Source organism: Mixophyes fleayi, chromosome 6 (assembly GCF_038048845.1).
Source record: "Mixophyes fleayi isolate aMixFle1 chromosome 6, aMixFle1.hap1, whole genome shotgun sequence".
Taxonomy (NCBI): domain Eukaryota; kingdom Metazoa; phylum Chordata; class Amphibia; order Anura; family Limnodynastidae; genus Mixophyes; species Mixophyes fleayi.
Genome location: NC_134407.1, coordinates 218448467 through 218469044, shown reverse-complemented (window position 1 = coordinate 218469044; position 20578 = coordinate 218448467). Strand labels below are relative to the sequence as shown.

The following is a 20578-nucleotide window of genomic DNA, read 5'->3' as shown; positions in this document are numbered from 1 at the left end:
GCAATGTGCTGGCCCACAACCTAAGGGCTCTAGCTACCGAAGCCATGGCTATCCCAGACTTTAGAGTTATGCCTGAGGAGATGTGTAATATCCATTCTCCTATCCATGTCGTCTTTCAATGGTCCCCCATCATCCCAATGGTTGAGTGGTCCTTGAGGATAAGCCGTTTATGGCTGAATCCACCTTAGGTACCGAACACCATCTCAGCATATCCTCATCCTGGAAAGGGTACATGCGGTTTAGTCACCCCATGTTTGCATGACTTTTGTCTAAGGTTTGCCACTCCTTAGAGATCAAGGGGTAAATGTATCAATGTCCAGATTCTTCAACTCCGGCGAGATCGGCGTCTTCAGCGCTTAAATTTAAAGCGGCACTGCCTTGTAAAGGGAAGTTTCCCTTTACAAGGCAGCGCCGCTTTAAATTTAAGCGCTGAAGATGCTGATCTCGCCGGAATTGTAGAATCCGGACATTGATACATTTACCCCCAAGTCTTTTATCACCTTATGGGTATGGAACACTCTAGATTTCACTTGGCGTTCCGAAAACAGTGCATCCTGTAGTTTGACTGGAACTGTCAGGTTCCTCAATGCCTAGTGATTTGTTAGTATGCTTGAGTATAACATTCACGGTATTCAAATTAAACATTCTTTTAACTCAGCCTCAATATCTGACTCGGAAGCCCACTCCTGCAGGGAACTGAATGTTTCAGAGGATGGCCCTGGCCTCACATCCTCCATATCTTCTCCTATAGGAGTCCTGCCCCCTTTGTTCCCTGCTCTGGGGCCTAAAAATCCTGCATCGCCTTCACCATCCAGGAAGAAAACTGTTTGAATTGTTCTGGGGGGCCAGGCTCTTCTATCGTTTCAGGGGTGCATGACACTCATAACGGTTCAACATAATCTTTCGACAAGCGGCCATCAAAAGCTGCACACACCCGATTCTTAACTTTACATGTTCTTTTTCCCTGTACAGGTTCCACACAGGTACTGTGAACAATATAACAAAAAAAGTACTAGGTAATGTATTCTAAAGTACACAAACGCCCAAGCTAAGGGCTTACCTTGGTATACAGATAGCTGCTAGGTCCTGCAGCATACCAACAATGATCCTCATATAATGGGCGTCAGTTGCTTAAGAAAGGTGTCTTCCCTGACATCATCAAAGTGTGTCCATAGCAGGGTAACGATTTCCACCTGTCTTCCTCCTGGCAGGTAGTATGATAACGGGAGTCAGCGCTGCACAGCAATCCGGCCAGCGTACTGCGCATGCGCGCACTACGCATGCATGTCCTCCATGGGCACACACCCTGCTCTGGGCGCCCTAGGCAGTACCTTAAGACTTCCAAACATCCCACACTGAATGGAACGGTCCAGTCCCGGCACATGCCCCGCTGAACTGCACACACAGCCAGCCTCAAGAGGAAAGCCGAAAACCTCAGGTAAGCCCTCGAGAACAAGACAAACAAAACAAAAATGCTACACTGCACTATCCTGTCATACACATGCTGAGGCAGGAAGAAAAGACATTGAGGAAGAGGAGCAGCTATCTTATATGGGGTTCAGTTGGGGAAAATTTTTCTTGTCTACACTAAGCTGATCAGGGTATTAACCCATTGTAAGGGCTGCCATGGAGTAGGGAAAGGAAAAGTTATTTTGTTATATTTGCAAGACAATAAATTCCATCTACCTGACACTCCTGTGGGATACTGTAATTTTTCTCTGTACAATCCTGTGAATAAAGACGGAGGCATCTCTCTGGGGTGTTTCTGTTACTGGATCCAACTGTAGAAGACACACAGTGACTGATACATTGTTTAGGTGTAATGTTCAGATGTTGTGTGTACATTAACCGAAGCAACCTAGCAGAAATATAAGTAAATAAGGAGGCATCTTTTATATGTTTCAATCTTAAACTCATTGTAAAACGATGAGTGTCTACCAATAGTGTTTGATTTTAGGACATTCCCAAAAGATAAGGAACAATGTAATTTTAAGGTTTACACATCTCCAGCAGTGTGATAAGGCAGAGGGATACAGTATGTGCAGTACCATAGAAACATGGAACCATCTGGAAATAAATTTGCACAAGAGTCTGTGAACCCATATATGAAACGCAAATAAGACTGGGGATGAGGAAATATTTTCTTTTTTTAGGAGAGGGGACACAAAATGCTTCAATTGATTATATATCCTGAAAAAAATAAAAAGCAGAAGGGAAACAGATATGGAACTATGTGGAAAATGCAAAGTCGTCGTGGAAAAGCTCTCATTTTAATCACATGACACCTGCCAAACAATTGTGGGCAGATACTGTATAAGAAGTTCTGCCTCAGAATGGGTACGTGGTTTACAGTATAAAGTTGGGAGTGGTCATGGCACATCTTCATGCCCAAGTATTTCACTGCCTGCCTGGATCAAATTAATTAAAAAGAGGAGTACACATAGCAAATGTGAGAAGCTGGGCGAGTGTCTGGGTTCCGAGTATGAATACCACGGAGAGCAGTAGTGAAATGAAAACAAAGTCTTTATAAAGACTGATATAAACTAGATGGTAAAACAGCTAGCACAAGTCCATAGAAACAGCAGGAACAGGATACCAGGATTAGATGAGGAACCAGGAGACACTGGATACCACACACGATTGGAGAAATGGAATATAGACAAAAATTGTCGCATCAGTTCATATTCAGAGACTGCTGCTTAAAATAATTAGTATCCTCTGTATCTGATCTTCATATTTGTGATGAACAATATAAATATTAAATATCAGTCTGATTTCTTGAGGCGCTACTATCAAATAGAAACCAAATATGAAATGTAAAGAAATAGAATTTGTTTAAAGTAGTGCACTGTCAGTCTCAGAGCTGTCATCTTATCAAATGGTTGTAAATCCCATCTCATTTATAAAAATAACCCTTATTATTTATAATTAAAATATAAATCATAAAAACAGCAAATAACAAAAGTGAAATAGTTTAAAACTACTAAGCATACTTATAATTCCTCTATTATATTTTATAGTTTGTCTCCTAAATAAAGAAAAAGTAAGTAATGATTTTACCTTTCATTGTGGAAAATATTCTTTAAAAAGTGCTGTCTCTATTTTGTTTCAGCATTACATAAATATTATACCAAGATTATTCAAAATATTTATAAAGGTAGATACATTTGCTGCAATCTGCTATATACCCTAGAGCCTAGGTTCCTAAACTGTGCGCCGCGGCTCCCAGGGGTGCCGTGTGATGCCCGGCTTCTCACTGACGTCATCACGCCCGACATATTCAGTGAGAAGCAGCAGGAGAGAGGTTGCTGGGTCCCGGGCGCCGCCGGATTGGTAAATTTCAATTTTTTCTTTTTCTTCCTGTCCACGGCAGGATACAGTGGGGGCAGAGCAAGGGGGCACAGTGCGGATGCAGAGAGAGGGGGCAGAGCAAGGGGGCTCAGCGCGGATGCAGAGGGGAGCAGAGCGCGGATGCAGAGGGGGCACAAAGAATGCAGAGGGGGCAGAGGGCGGATGCAGAGGGGGCTGAAAGGATGCAGAGAGTGGATGCAGAGTGGCGCAGAGAGTGTGGATGCAGAGGTGCACAGAGTGTGTGGATGCAGAGGGGCACAGAGTGTGTGGATGCAGAGGGGCACAGAGTGTGTGTGTGGATGCAGAGGGGCACGGAGAGTGTGGATGCAGAGGGGCACAGAGTGTGTGTGTGGATGCAGAGGGGCACGGAGAGTGTGGATGCAGAGGTGCACAGAGTGTGTGGATGCAGAGGGGCACAGAGTGTGTGGATGCAGAGGGGCACAGAGTGTGTGGATGCAGAGTGGCGCAGAGAGTGTGGATGCAGAGGTGCACAGAGTGTGTGGATGCAGAGGGGCACAGAGTGTGTGGATGCAGAGGGGCACAGAGTGTGTGTGTGGATGCAGAGGGGCACGGAGAGTGTGGATGCAGAGGGGCACAGAGTGTGTGTGTGGATGCAGAGGGGCACGGAGAGTGTGGATGCAGAGGGGCACAGAGTGAGTGGATGCAGAGGGGCACGGAGAGTGTGGATGCAGAGGGGCACGGAGAGTGTGGATGCAGAGGGGCACGGAGAGTGTGGATGCAGAGGGGCACGGAGAGTGTGGATGCAAAGGGGCACGGAGAGTGTGGATGCAGAGGGGCACGGAGAGTGTGGATGCAGAGGGGCACGGAGAGTGTGGATGCAGAGGGGCACGGAGAGTGTGGATGCAGAGGGGCACGGAGAGTGTGGATGCAGAGGGGCACGGAGAGTGTGGATGCAGAGGGGCACGGAGAGTGTGGATGCAGAGGGGCACGGAGAGTGTGGATGCAGAGGGGCACAGAGTGTGTGGAGATGATGCAGGGGCACAGCATGTTTGGAGATGATGCAGGGGCACAGTGTGTGTTAGCTGTAAATTATTCTTTAACAGAAATATAATTGAAAAAAATATATATAAAAATATACTTTTCCCTGGGATTTATGTGTATTATTTTTGCATATAGCTAAATAAGTATCTCTGTCCTGACCTAAATACTTATTACGTTTTTTTGACTACTTATAAAACGGGACTGCTCGATAATTATTTTGGAGGGGTGCCTTGAAAAATTATGGAGACTATAAGGGTGCCGCGAACTGCAAAAGTTTGGGAACCACTGCCCTTGAGCCAGGACGATCATATAGGGTTGTCCGTTACTGGCTCAGTATTCAGGTCAGGGCCGGATTAAGACACTGTAGGCCTCTGGGCTAGGGGTACTGTGAGGCCCCCATTTTTCAAGCGACTTATGCCTAATCTGATATTATTGGGGGCTCCCCAGTAATATCGGATTGGGCATAAGTAGTTTGAGCTGTGTTCCTTTTAATATACCAAATCAGTATTCTCAAAATGCCAAAATGAACTAAAATACAAAAAAAAAAATTTTCTTACAAGGTTACTTATAAACAAATAAATATCACCCCCAAAAGTGCACACTTTGCCAGCCAGCCCCCAAACCCCGCCCTGCAAATATCTCCCCCAACACTGCACACTGTGCCAGCCAGCCCCCACCCCCCCTGCAATTATCACCCCCAAAAGTGCACACTGTGCCAGCCAGCCCCCAACCCCCCCTGCAAATATCGCCCTCACGAGTGCACACTATGCGTGCCAGCTAGCCAGCCCCCCCTTGTAATTCTCTGCACCAACCAGCCCCCAACCTCCCCTGCAAATATCGCCCCCCAAAAGTGCACACTATGGTGCCAGCCAGCCCCCCCCTTGTAATTCTCTGCACCAACCAGCCCCAAACCTCCCCTGCAAATATCGCCCCCAAAAGTGCACACTATGGTACCAGCCAGCCCCCCCCCACTTGTAATTCTCTGCACCAAAAAGACAATGTCTGAGCCAGCCAGCTTACCTCTGAGTTCTTCAGTCAGCTCACTCCCTGCTGCCTGCCTGCTTGTAGTGTCCGTTCCGCGGCGCGCACCTATCTCCTTACTGAGGAGATCTCGTGAGAGTGAGACTGTCTCACTCTCACGAGATCTCCTTAGCAAGGAGATTAATGAGCGCCGCGGACGGACCATTGCCAGAAGCCTGTCAATGGAGGTGAGTGACGTCACCTTCATTCAATAGGAGTCGCTGACCGCTGTACAGTCTGTAGCGCGGCCGGCGGCTCGCGCTACAGCTGAACAAAAAAAGTAATACTTCCAAGAAAGGGCCCCACGGATGCCCGAGGCCCCTGGGCTGTAGCCCAGTTAGACCTCGGGTTAATCCGGCTCTGATTCAGGTATATAGTTTGTGACTTGCTACCTACCTGGCATTGCTGTACTTGATGTTGGGGTTAATCGGAGCTAATCAGTTTAGTCTAGCAAGATTTATTTCACATTTATCTTGCTGTAATGCTTGATGTTAGATTATGAAATGGTTTTAGTTAGTTGTAAACTTTCCCACTTGCCTAGTGGCTTCCAAGAAAGCCCAGGCTAAGATATTTCAGCACGAGTAGAAAACAATATTGCAGGAAGACCCCTGAATTCAGCAATGTAGATTACCCTAAATGCCTTGGAGATGATTACCCTTGTTTCTCTAAATGGAACAAATACAAATTGATCCAAGTGAATAATGAGTGGAAGGTAAAAGGCATATTCAGCTTCTTAGGATTGTTGCAAAACAATTTTATTTCCACACTGAGAAATGAGGTGGAAAAGTATCTCCTACAGCCCAATAGATACTTGCCCTCATAAGGCATAATTGTAATGACAGGAAACGTCTGAGCCATGGCTCTCTCTAAACCAGAGGTGTCCAAGTTCCGTCCTCAAGGGCTACTTAACAGGTCATATTTTCAGGATTTCTTTAATCATGCACAGGTGAGTAAATCTATTAGGCTGGGTCAGTAAATATCCCACCTGTTTCTACAGACAGAAATCCTGTAAACATGACCTGTTGGTAGCCCTTGAAGACTGAACTTGGACACCTCTGCTCTAAACTATTCCTGGGAAGATCGTAGCATTTCAGGCTAAGAGGACCCAGGGCTCACCTTGAACCCTGAGCCCCTCTGCATAGATAACCATATAGTACGTGCCAGTAATGGCCGTGTAAAAGCATTCTTAGTAAATAAGGGAATTCTATTTAGAGAGGATTCCAATGTGAAACATTTGTAGACAAACAACCCTTTGTTATTAATTGTCTGATTGATCCTAATATAAAAGTGTGAAGAGGGGAAGTGAAAGGAAATCTCCAGTTGTTCCAATAGGAAAGATGGATTACTCATACATCATGGTTGGCTCTCTCAGGAAGGTTGTCTCCCAGTGTCTGTAAGTAGTTCATCACTTGCTCTCACCTTGTACCATTGCACATGCTGTGGTAATAGCATAAGGTGTCACAGTGTGACCTATCTGGTAAAATTGGAGTGTCAGTGGTTTGCAGAGCTGCCTCACAGCGCTGGTGTCATGGGTTAGACTCTAACACAAGTATTAGCTATGTGGAGTTTTGTATGTTCTCCCCGTGTTTGCGTAGTGCTCCAATTTCATCCCACATTCCAAAGACATACTGATTAATTCGCTTCTGACAAAAGTAACTCTATAGTGTGTGTTTGTGTATCCGTGTGGAAGAGAACATAGACTGTAAACTCCACTGAAGCAGGGAATCATATGAATTACTAAATATTCTCTGTAATGCGTTGCGCACTATGTAGGCACTATATAATAAATTCTAAGCAGCTGTAAATAAGGGAGGTCCAATGGTGGTCTCAGAATGGCGGTCACCAACTCTGCAGGGAAGGAATTAATATGGGAGCCCCCAGTGTTAGGTACTTCTCTTCAATGCAGTATGGTGGTAATTGCTGAAGGTGACAGCACTGTCAAAACTGAGTGAACTCCTCCATCTCACCAAGCATCTGATGATCTCTTTTGTTGCAAAACAAGAACCTCCATATTACATGATTCAGCTTATTATATCTACTAATATGAAGAAAGCTTTTGACTCAGGCAATCGGTCCTTATAATGGTCATCTGGTTTTACAGGGGGTTAAAGATGATCAATAGGAAGGGTTCTAAATACATAAATTTAGGAAGAAAATAGGATATTTATACTTGCATAAAATTCGTTTCTCTTAGATCATTGGGGGACACCGGAGACATTGTGGTAGAGTAGGGAAATAGGCATTGTGCACTTTAAGAAACATGTTAACTAGCCCTAGCTCCTCCCCTCTATATCCCCCTTCCTGTTTAGTCTTTAGTTTATGTTTAACCAAGTCCCACATTAAAGGGGACAATAGAGAGAAAAACAACAGAGAAAGTGGAAAACAACAACATGCTCTTGAACAAAATCACAACATGTCACACAAGAGGAGAAACCAGAGCCTTAACGGGTAGGAACGCTCAGAAGAAACGGTACGAAGCATCTTTGTCCAAAAACTTGCATCCCCTGATGCAAACACAAGAAAGCTGTATATCCGAGTAAACAATTGAACGGAGGACTAAGTGGCTGCTCGGCACAGCTGCTCAATCGAGGCACCATGCCGTGACGCCTAGGAAGCACTCACCGACCCGTGGATGAGCCCAAAGATTATCTTGAACATGCAGACTACATATATAATCCCCTGAACAATAGTCACCTTAGAGGCTAACCAGCTTCTCTTGTGTGCATCAGAGAGGACCAAATTTTCTGCAATCTTGCACATATCTTGGGTTCTGCGCACAGACAAAAGCAAAGTTCGTACCACATCCATAGAATGAAATAAAACTTTGCCCTCTACAGACCGAAATTTAGTCAGCGCAGGGATGAAAATATCCTGATTTATGTGGAACCTGGACACCACTTTAGGTAGGAATGAAGGTTTGATTTGAAGAACCACCCCATTCTCATGAAAGACAAGAAGAGGCGACTTGCAGTATAATGCTGTAAGTTCTGTAACTCTTCTAGCTATGAAATGACCAAAAGGAAGACAGTCTTCTACATCATACATTTCAAATTCACCATGTCCAAGGGTTCAAAAGGGGAATGAGAAGGTTTTCTGGACTGTCTGCGCTTGTATGGTGTAGGTATAAGGGATGGGCTGCCGTGCAGAAGAGGATCAGGAGTTCCTTTCCTGTGAGTCGACTGGTTTGGTTGGGTATCCGTGGCGCACCTTAGTGTGCTGGTTGTAGGTTGAGGCTGATTTGGTTCTGTTTTGGAAAAAAAGTTTGCAATTAGGCATACCTTTTTGTGCTTTTTTTCCCTTTGTACAGTATTATTACAGGTGTGTGTTCCTTCTGACGTCATTTTCTTTTCTTTCCTTTTGTCATTTTTGTCTGCAAAGTATTCAACACCAAGTTTAAATCCCAAGGCGCCAACGGAGGAACATACGGAGGCTGCACAAGAAGCACCCTCTGAAAGAAGGTTTGCACATCAAGTATAAGAGCGATTCTTCTTTGAAAGAAAACAAAGAGCAGACACCTGACCTTTAAGTGAACTAAGGCGGAAACCAGTGTCCAGCAAGAACATAAGTAACCTGAACAATCGAAAAGAAGAGGTAGGATGTAAACGTCATTGTACCAAGCCATGCGAGGCCAATCCGGCGCCACTAGAATGAACGGAACACCCTCTCTCTTTACCTTAAGACCCTGGGAAGCATGGCTACCGATGGGAATAGGTAAACTAAGCAGAACCGCCAAGGAACGGCCATGGCATTTACTGAGACAGCCAAAGGATCTCTTGCCCTGGAACAGAAAAGCTGGACCTTCTGGTTCAACCCAGACGTCATCATGATGACGTCCGGTTGACCTTACCTGTACACCAACTCGCGGAAAACCTCCGGATGGAGGGACCACTCGATGGGATACAGAGTCTGCCTGCTGAGAAAGTCCTCCTCCCAATTTTCTACCTCTGGGAAAAAAATTGCCATGAGTTTTAGCACACTACAAGATCCTGTGCATCTCTCACATGGCTAAAAGAATCTTAGTGCCACCCTGATGATTGAGGTATGCCACCGCCTCTGCCTGTTCTGGCAGTAAGATGTTGCTTTTCCTTACTAACTTTGATTTGATCTTAAAAAATCCGGTTCAATATGCTGTTGTCACAATCTGCACCTGTCTACAGAATAGCATCTCCTCTTTGGATGCTGTCTTTTCTTTACCAGATTCTGACTGCAAGGGGTTACGCCATCATTGGATTTGCATCCTGATCACCCATGTCTGGCCTTCATAAGACTGTAATTTCCAGCAAACTGGGCCAGTTCATCAATTGTTACTGCTGCGTGATTTGATTTCACTTCTGTTGCTCCCTGGTACTGTTGAGGAACCCTCGGCCTGACCTTCCTCCTGTCCGATTCTTCCATGAATCATCCGGTGTCTCCTGCTTCCTCAGCTAAACCTGGTCATCCTGGTATCCTGTATCTATAGTTCTCCAATTGTAAAGAAAAAACACTCTCTGTTGTTTGCTGAGAGTATACAATTCACATAGCCTCTGAGGAAATTGCCTAGATGGTGATGAAACCGGAAAGGACATTTTTATGACATTGGAGCTCATGAAAGGACTAAAGAAATATAGTTCCATTTACATGCTGAATTGGACATCCATACTATTGTCATGAGCTGCAGTATACCCTATTAGCAAAGGTAAATCACAGTGGAGCTTCTCTGCAGCTCACTCCCAGGCTGGAAGTGCCTCTCATTTCTACAAGATTGAGTTGGACTATCAGTGAGTACATTGGTGAAGCTAATTACACCTAGGTGTCAGTTACAGCAGAGACCTGTGCCCTCCGCTGTTTCTGGTTGACTCGGATCCCTACTACACAGCCTATTTCAACTGTGTAGTCTCGCATGCAGGAGGCTTCAGCCCTAACTCTTTGAATAAGGAACTAATTTAACACAATACTGCATTTAATATATACATAAGCAGGAATCAACTAGAGAACGGATATTCATTGGACATCATCATCATTTATTTACATAGCGCCACTGATTCCGCAGCGCTGTACATAGAACTCATTCACATCAGTCCCTGCCCCATTGGAGCTTACAGGCTAAATTCCCTAACACACATACAGACAGACAGAGACTAGGGTCAATTTTTGATAGCAGCCAATTAACCTACTAGTATATTTTTGGAGTGTGGGAGGAAACCGGAGCACCTGGAGGAAATCCACGCAAACACGGGGAGAACATACAAACTCCACACAGATAAGGCCATGGTCAGGAAGTGAACTCATGACCCCAGCGCTGTGAGGCAGAAGTGCTAACCACTGAGCCACCGTGCTGCCCAATAAATCAAGTCATATGTGAATAATGGTGGTGATCCATTTATGCCAGGTAAACAGTGCGATATATTGGATAACAGAAAACCATAAACATTGTATTATTATATTGTTAGAATCCTCAGAATTTTGATGATATTGCAAACAGAATAAAGTGGTTGTTAATAGATTTCAATAGAAAATAAAGTGTATATTTATTTATTTTATTTTTACTGTGTTGGTTCTTTTATATATAAAAGTTTGGCCATCCTCAGCACTGTGTTTTCTTTGCAGTTAGTATTGCATTTGGGGAGTCGGGGGCATGCACCATTCCCTGCAGTAGTGAGGCACACAGAGTGCACCAATAGGAAATCTTTTGCTTTTTATGTGCTCCAATCGTGCCTGGAATCCAGTCTCATGCTTCCTCAGCTAAACCTGGTCATCCTGGTATCCTGTTCCTGCTGTTTCTATGGACTAGTGCTAGCTGTTTTACCATTGACTGCTTTTAGTTTATACCTGTGTTCAAAATAGAGACCCTCTGATTCATTACACTGCTCTCCGTGGTCTTCATACTGGGAACTGACAGCTGCAGTGTCAGGATAGGTGTATTAACTCAAATAACCTGTGATCTCACAGCTTCAAGATAAATCACACACCTATAACCCATATTACATGTAATAACATAGGTAGTTGTAGTGCTAGTATACAGCTTGGATCAAATAACATTAAGATAATGTGATCATTACTGAGAACCACATATATAAATATTATTACTACTATTAGTGCACAGGGAGGATCATGGGTAATGTTACACAGGGTCTCATTCAGCTATTGAATCACTATGGTGACTTCCCTTGTACTGATATATAGGAATCACCAGAGAGTGTGGGGGGAGGAGACTGGTCAGATCTCTGGGCTGGTAGCACACAATGATATGATGTGAGGAGAACAGGAGTCTAATAGGGGCTGATGGTTCCTGACTCCCCCACTGAGCAGATACTTGTTCCTCATTAGTTTGTACAGACAGAGGAGGATGTAGAATAAGAGATTGATGTAGTACTCACCTGTGCGGATATCTGTAAGGATTTCCTGTTGATCAACCCTCACATACGTCTCTTCTTCTCTCTTTATATCTTCTGCCTTAATATCAGCCAGGTTATCACCCTAAATCACCCACAAAGCAATAAAATACTACTTTAATAATGTCTGATTAAATTATTTGAGATTAACCAGAAGAATATCAGTGTATAAAACACACACAGCTGCTCTACAGATCATATAGTGAAGTCACTTTGGTATTTGGTGAGAAACTAAACCCTACCTACCTGATAGTCTTGTGGGATAATATGATTTTCCTCTGCACAATCCAGTGAAAAAAGTGGACGGAGACATCTCCCTGGGGTATTTCTGTTACTGGATCCATCTGTAGGAGACACATTGTGACTGAATACATGGTTTTTAAGTGATTTATTGTGTGTATATAGGTGTCCCTCAAAACTGCTTTCTCCTATACAATAAATAATAGTCTACTCTTACCCCATGACATGAGGGTCTGTTCATTCTCCATCATCACGTCCTTGTACAGAGCCTTGTGTCCTTCTAAATACTCCCACTCCTGCATGGAGAAATACACAGTGACATCCTCACACGTTATAGGACCCTGACACACACAATGATACAGTCATCATCCAGACACATCCCCTGGTGTTACTGTATAATGTCCCATTCCCAGCAGTCACCTCTCCAGTCAGCAGCTGAATGATCTTGTTGGTTAGTTGCAGGATCTTCTGATCATTGTTTTTCTCATGTATCAGTGAGTGAGGTGGAGGAACTGTGACTTGGGCAGGATTCTGGGTCCTGCTCAATCTTTCTGACACATGGAGATGGCTACTGAGTATCACACGCTTATCAGATGTCTTCTTCACTACTATGTACTCCTGTGTATTGAGGGATACATCAATAAAAAGAATAAATGAAAAAAAAAACAATTCAGAGTTGCAATTTTTGGGTTAATTATGCAAAAAAGTACTAGTAACAGTTTCCTATGAAAGTGGAGTGAATATCTGAGATGGGTGCAGCTCCTGCCACCAATTTGTGTCCTATGTCTATGGCCGGCGCCCACAGATGAATCACCTTCTTTGGACAGATTTGTGCAAACAGCAAGATGACGTTGTGTTGGGAGCTGGAGGAAAACAGGACTAAGAGTAGCCGGTCCACTGAAGATGACAGGAGCTGCAGGAGAGGTAAGTTGTAAGTTTCTGATATGACTGTTCTATAATGGATGTCACAGAATCTCTCACCTCACCAGTCAGCAGGTAGATGATCTCCAGGGTGAGATTTAATATCCCATCAGTAATATGACTCGGTCCTTGTCCATCTTCAATGGATCAATGATTTACATAGGACGTGTCTCACCCACACGACTGATAAAAACTCACAACTCAAATTTCTAGGAATAAATATAATAATTATAATTAACATCACAGAATAACACATCACAGAAGTCCACCTGCCCAAGATAGCTTTTTTTTTAGCTAATATGATAACTGTTAACACAGGGTTAATCTGAAGATCTCTCAGACCACACATCAAAAACAGCAAACAAGCACGCTTCATAATGCGGACGTAACTTTAGCTGAAAGGTAAAATTCAGGAAGACATTCAATGCATTCCAAAATGTAGATATTTGGAGACACGCCCATACGTTATGTATCAATGTAGCATTGTTTGTCTTACATTTATTGCAAAGAAGTATCAAAGTCGTATAATTGGATGAACGAAAGTATATTGGTTAATATTGTTTTCTCATGCGATTGCACTGCCATCATGGCGCGATAACGCGGTAAAATATGCACGCACTCACTCGCACTACAACATTTAGTTATTTATATATTTCATATTTATATTGATTCCAATCCACAGGGATTTGTGAGCAGATAGTATTAAGTTTATTATTAGTTTATATATTATGATTATATGTACACTTTAGTGTTATTTAAGGTTCAGGTTACAGGAAACGTGTCTGGTATCATTTTAATCCCCTATTCATCAGCAGTTGTCCGGTTGCTTTGCCGAAGAGATCGCACATTGCATACTCTAGTTAGCGATGTTAGAGAATAAATGTTTAAAGAAATACTGACTATAAAATGCTAATAGACTAGTTGTAACTGGATTCTTGGCGGGAAGGTCAGAGCAAAACCCCTGGAGAGATGACCCCCACCTTTGGATATTTTGGTTTGAACTGGCCTATGACCTGCAGCACTCTGGACCTTCCTGATACTTGGACCAATAGAAGCAAGCCACATCATCTGCATTGTTTCACTGTAACACTGAGTATATATATTACTACTCTAGCTGGTACCAGGGCAGTCTTTCTGACCACAGTATTCTGGAGTGAAGTACTGTCCTCTGGTACCAGTGGGAGCGCAGCTTAGCAAGCGCATGCAGACGCGGTATGTATGTATCTTTTTGGTATTGGCTGTACTGTATTATAATTATGTATTGAAGTGTTAAATTTTACATCTGCTAAAATAAATTACTTTGTGCTTTGGAAACACAATACAATCGCTTATGTAATGCTTATTTGAAAACGATAGAATTACTTTAATAGACCTGATTCAGACTCCACCATATGCCTTCTTTGTATTTGAGAAATATATGCTCTTAACATGAATTTCCTGAAGTCTTGCTGAATGAAGAGCTATCATAGTATGATCTATATGGGCCAAAATTTCCTCCGGAGGGGCAAAGATTCAGAATATCTCGGTTCCAGGACTCCCAAACCTTCAGCCACACAGAGGCCACATCTGTATTAATCAGATCTGTATATAGGTATCTAAATTTATGTATTCGGAAAAACCCTAGTAAAGATTCAAGATTGACTGTTGTGTTATCACTTGTTGGTAATACCGCTCACTGTTTGCTTGTTACATAGTGGCGGATCTGTAGGTAAATGTAGAAATGGGTATGTGGAAACGAGGATTAAGTCCATACTTAATGGAAGTGACTTTGGCCAGGGCAATTTTATTTCTTCACCATGTTTCCAGGTGAGGCGGTGATTGGACAACAGACAGCAAAGAGAACAAGAAAAGTGTTTAACCAATAGTGAATTTCATCAGGTAGGATGAGGCACTTACTGGAGGCTGATCATTTAGACTCTGAAGATTCTCTCAGTCACTGGCATTCTCTGAGAGTCTCTATTGTTTAGTAAAACAAGAAAGCTTGACAGACAGCCGAAGCTCAGTGAGCTCAGCCCTTTGTTAGATGAACATGAAGGACCTGATTTATCAGAGCATACTGAGCACAACTGGCGTTTATTAAAAAACGCACATATTTCGTCTTTGTGCACAGACAAATTCATCAAGGCAAGGATCTCAAGATACGGGTACTGGTGAATTCGGGTGTAGGCCTGCTGTGCTCTAATACACAAGACACTCTGTGATATGTCCAAGTCTATGTGGATTATAAATTTGCAAAAGAACGCATATAAAAAAAAATGATATGTAACTAATTAATGCCACCAGATAAAAATAAAGGCATTAATGATTAAACAGTTAAAAAACATAAAAGGGGGGGGGGGGTATTTTTGTTTCTCATGAAATACATTTATTAGTATGTTATTAATGTCTACTGTACATAAAATACAGTTTTACAGTTGCTCCTGATTGCAAACACGTTATATCATACATAGGAGACTGTCATCACTACCGCTCAGGACTTAGATTAGCCCTGTAGCTGGAGCAAGACATACAGCAGAACAACAAGTAACTTTGAGATACTCAGCGCTTGACTTGGACGTTGCTGCGTGCGCTTGAGTTTGGCACATCCCTACTGTACACTGACTACAGCAAAACGCTCCTACCCTGCCATCGTAGGCTGAAGCAAGTGCCCTTTACATTCGAATACGGATGGGTTAGGGCTGCGTTTACTGGCGTATGTCCTGGTTCTGGGTAAGCGCAGAGTGATTTAGCGTACAATACGCTCAAAATCGGCAGATACGTGTCTTGATGAATCAGGCCCAAAGTATTTGTGTTCTTCACACAAAACCATCCCCAGCTCGTTCCACGTTTCATCATTTAACAAAAAAAGTAATTTGTTATCTATTCTATATATTATGGGGGGAATTCAATTCCCCCCGAGGTACCTATACGTAAAATCTATTACCGTTATTACGGTAATATTAACCCGGCTTTCTGCTCGCAGCTACAAAGCCGGCGTTGAAACTACCGTAATAACAGTATTTAAGCGCATTATTACCGTAATAATGGTAATAGTGCGCAGGACGCATTACTGTAAAAAGTAACGCAGCCTGCACACTATTACTGTTATTACGGTAATTGAATTCCCCCTATATGTTATTCGTCTCCACAACTCATTAGCAAGGTAATATTTGTTATTAACAGCTGTTGTAATAATAGGACACTATAATCTGCTCAGTCTGTATTTTAACAGGAAACCAGAGTCGTCTTCATCAGTACTATAATAAGAGGAGGCCACAGTCTGCTCCACATGTACTATAACTACAACACACTGAATCTGCTCCACCTGAATAAGAGGAAACCTGTTCTACTTGTATTATAATAGCATGACACTAGAGTCTGCTCCAACTGTATTATAACAAAACACCATAGTCTGCTCTAAATTAAATAATATAAATGACACCAGATTATGTTCCCACACGAGGCTGAAGTTAGCTTCTTATTCAGAAAACGTTATATGGGTAAGGGCATGAAATCAGGTGGCACAGTCACCATATTTTATCATTTTGACTCATTAGCTGTAGTTTTGCAAGGGTTAAATCCCATTGGACCAGACAAAAAGCAAGTGGTTTGTATGTACCTGACCACCCTCTGTTGGTTCACTCTATCACGTGTTTGGCCTAATGGGATTTAACCCTTGCACAACTTCAGCTACTGATTCAAAATGATAAAATATGGTGACTTTGCCACCTGATTTCACGCCCTAATCCATGGTGGACAAGGATAAATACAATTGCAATTTGTGTAAGGGACATCCTTTAGTGTCAATCTAATGTTATATCAGTGATCCAACTTTATTTAATCCTTTAAAAATAAAGTTTTCTGAATATGAAGCTGGAACATGAATAAGAAGCGAACTTCAGCCTCGTTGTTCCAACTGTGTTATAATAACAGGGCAGCGGTCAGCACACACGTATTATAGTACATATATAGTACAGAACGCCACAGTCCGCTCCACATGCACTATAACAACAAGACGCCACAGTCTGCTCCACATGCACTATAACAACAAGACACCACAGTCTGCTCCACATGTACTATAACAACAAGACACCACAGTCTGCTCCACATGTACTATAACAACAAGACACCACGGTCTGCTCCACATGTACTATAACAACAAGACACCACAGTCTGCTCCACATGTACTATAACAACAAGACACCACAGTCTGCTCCACATGTACTATAACAACAAGACACCACAGTCTGCTCCACATGTACTATAACAACAAGACACCACAGTCTGCTCCACATGTACTATAACAAGACACCACAGTCTGCTCCACATGCACTATAACAACAAGACACCACAGTCTGCTCCACATGCACTATAACAACAAGACACCACAGTCTGCTCCACATGCACTATAACAACAAGACACCACAGTCTGCTCCACATGTATTATAACAACAAGACGCCACGGTCTGCTCCACATGTACTATAACAACAAGACACCACAGTCTGCTCCACGTGTACTATAACAACAAGACACCACAGTCTGCTCCACATGTACTATAACAACAAGACACCACAGTCTGCTAAACATGTACTATAACAACAAGACACCACAGTCTGCTCCACATGTACTATAACAAGACACCACAGTCTGCTCCACATGTACTATAACAACAAGACACCACAGTCTGCTGCACATGTACTATAACAACAAGACACCACAGTCTGCTCCACATGTACTATAACAAGACACCACAGTCTGCTCCACATGTACTATAACAACAAGACACCACAGTCTGCTCCACATGTACTATAACAAGACACCACAGTCTGCTCCCCCGTATGATAATAATATAAATATCATTACCTGTTGTCAGACACCGCAATGTCTCCTCTCTGCTTCCTCCTACTCTACGTTCGCCCGAAAAATTACAATAGAAGAGCACTTCCGGTGTTTGGAACGCAGACGGAGGAGATCAAATGGAATGCACATAGTGGAAGTCGGTGGAACGCAAAGACCGGAAGTGAGAACAGGCAATGACTGGCAGATATATTATGATAGTCTTCTATATCCTCCTAAGAGCCGTATAATGTCCTCTCAACATTCTCATAATGCCAACCTTCTTATTCTTATAGTGCCCACATTCATATCCTCAGTGCCCACATTCATATCCTCATATTGTCAACCTTTATATCCTCATACCTGTCCCTTTACATTCTCAAAGTGCCAACCTTCATATCCTCACAGTGCCCCCTTCACTTTCTCATAGTGCCAAACTTCATATCCTCAGTGCCCACCTTAATTTCCTCATAGTGCCCTCTTGACATCCTCATAGTGCCAACCTTTATATCCTCATAGTGCCTCCTTCATATCCTCATAGTGCCCACATTTATATCCTCATAGTGCCCTCTTCACATTCTCATAGTGGCAACCTTCTTATCCCCATAGGGCCCCTTTCACATTCTCATAGTGCTAACCTTCCTACCCTCATAGTGCCAAGGGGGCTGGAGTTGGGAATGACTGATCTAGATCTTGTTCAGGCTGCTTAAATTTCTCTTTAAATTCTTATTTTAATTGTTTAACTTTGAGTACATGTCCTGCAATTAAATCAGGAAAAGTATCAGAGATATAGCTACATCGGGCAGGTCCTACTATTGTAAAATCCTTGGCTCTATGAGTCCACAAAAAAACACACAATGTCTCTGAAGAACACTAGTAGGATATGGAAGTTGCTGTCAATGGAGTGTAAACCAAAACAGGCACCCACCGGGTAAGTATACTCCCATATATCCCGTATATCTTATCTCTACATATTCTACTGTACGACAGATGTGTTTCAAGATCCTTGTTATTATGTAATGAGGCACCTCTGTTATGCCAGGCATTATTGTTCACTCCGCATCTGTTGACTAATTCATATCAATTAGTAAATACGACTTAAGACTCACTATCATCTGTATATATATATAATGATTATGATCTATATAGTCTGTATACAGAATTTTTTAAATCAATTCTCTGGTCAACACAATTTTTTAAACATTTTTTGAGTTTATCTTAACCAATGTAATCAAAACATGTTCTTTTATGAGTCATATATATGTTATTTTAATGTTCTGTCTTTGGTCATTCATGAGATCTGTTTGTATTTGAGTATGGTGTATACAGCACTCTAGTTCCAGTGAGTCTGTTATACCTCAATATGCAATCTTATGGTTTAAACACACACATTACCTTCTCTCGATAATCTATACTATTGAACCAATTTAACTCCCTTCCTGTTTATTAACGTTATCCATCTTTGCCGTTTGTTTCATAATTTTATCCACTGTTGCTGTTGTTGTTTTTTTGTTTTTCTGTTTTTTTGCTTTATGTTTATTTTTTCTTACCATTTATCCCTCTCTGTGTGTTGTGGTCTTTTTCTGCAACACATGATTATGTACTGGTGGTGTATCAGTGCACTTATTTACTTTATCATCCAATCAGCATTTTATGCATCAATTAATGGCTCCCAGGAACTCCTCTATATAACAGCGCATTACTCTCTGCTCAATTACCCTTGAAGAAGTCTCCGATCGAGATGAAACGCGTTGGGGCACTTTTTTGACTCATTCCGGCATCCGTAGATAGGAAGTGACTCTGCGCTCCACTGTGGAACGCATCTCACCCGCGGATTCCGGCGTACACGATCCGACGTTTGCAACCAGCCTGCCTGTTCTGGAGTTCCATCCTGAAGGAGATCATTGGACCTTGATTCTCCTTCATCCAGCAACGCTTCCACGCCGTTTTACCAACACTAGCGTGAGTTTGGTGGTGCACACTCCGGTCATCACTTCATCTTCCAATTTTTAATTGCTCACATGTTTTTCTGTTTATATTTCAGTTAGCGTTTCATGCTGTGCATGATTCACTGTAGTTGATTGTTATGGCCAATATTGGGTCTTAATAAACTGCTTTTAGTTACCCCCTCCTGGTCACATAAGATTGTTCAGTCAGCAAGTTTTATTCCTTACTACAATATCACTGTGTATCAATCGTAACACATATCACCAGCTGATATTACCCTCTTTTTTCTTCTTTTCTTTTTTTCTTTTTTTTTTCTCTTCTTTTCTCCTTTTCACTCTCCATTTTCTTCCCCCCCCCCCTCCCTCTTTCCCTTTTTTTTCCTTCTTCTTTTTGAGGTATATCCTAACAAACGTGGACATGTGTGGATTTCCGGATTGATCCCTATTTTGGTTTACACTCCATTGACAGCAACTTCCATATCCTACTAGTGTTCTTCAGAGACATTGTGTGTTTTTTTGTGGACCCATAGAGCCAAGGATTTTATGCTATTTTTGGGTTTTTCTCTCTATTCAGATCATTTTGCAGTTCACTCTATGGTATGCATTGATACACCACCTTTATTTTTGTTACATCCAGCCATTGTATATGATGTGTTTTATTTATTCTGCGACAATATTCACCCTTTCTCTTCACTAACACTTCGCGAGCGCAGTTGGAACATATTTATTTGTACTGTATCTACAAGGAGGGATTCCTTGGTTCCCCCGCTGCTGCAAGTGTGTCACCTAGTCTGATATTGAGCGCATATGTATATCTAAGGTCCTACTATTGACATTACCCCCCTTGTGCTGCTGTTAGGTAGTTCAGTACCAAATTGTGCTGGCTTAACACCTTTGCATGAAATCGCAGT

The 20578-nt window shown here is 42.5% G+C and overlaps 2 protein-coding genes across 5 annotated transcripts in view; one reads left to right on the top strand and one right to left on the bottom strand.

Moving 5' to 3' along the window:
• Positions 1-20578, top strand: part of LOC142159947 (uncharacterized) — a 502572-nt gene that overhangs the window by 237699 nt on the left and 244295 nt on the right. The gene's annotated exons all lie outside the window — the stretch shown is intronic.
• Positions 1-20578, bottom strand: part of LOC142160632 (uncharacterized) — a 169583-nt gene that overhangs the window by 119187 nt on the left and 29818 nt on the right. Inside the window, exons 7-9 of the mRNA XM_075215494.1 lie at positions 11991-12088; positions 11730-11829; positions 1687-1781 (exon numbers count right to left, since the gene is read on the bottom strand). Of these exons, the coding sequence (XP_075071595.1) occupies positions 1687-1781; positions 11730-11829; positions 11991-12088 (293 nt within the window). The remainder of the gene's footprint in view (positions 1-1686; positions 1782-11729; positions 11830-11990; positions 12089-20578) is intronic.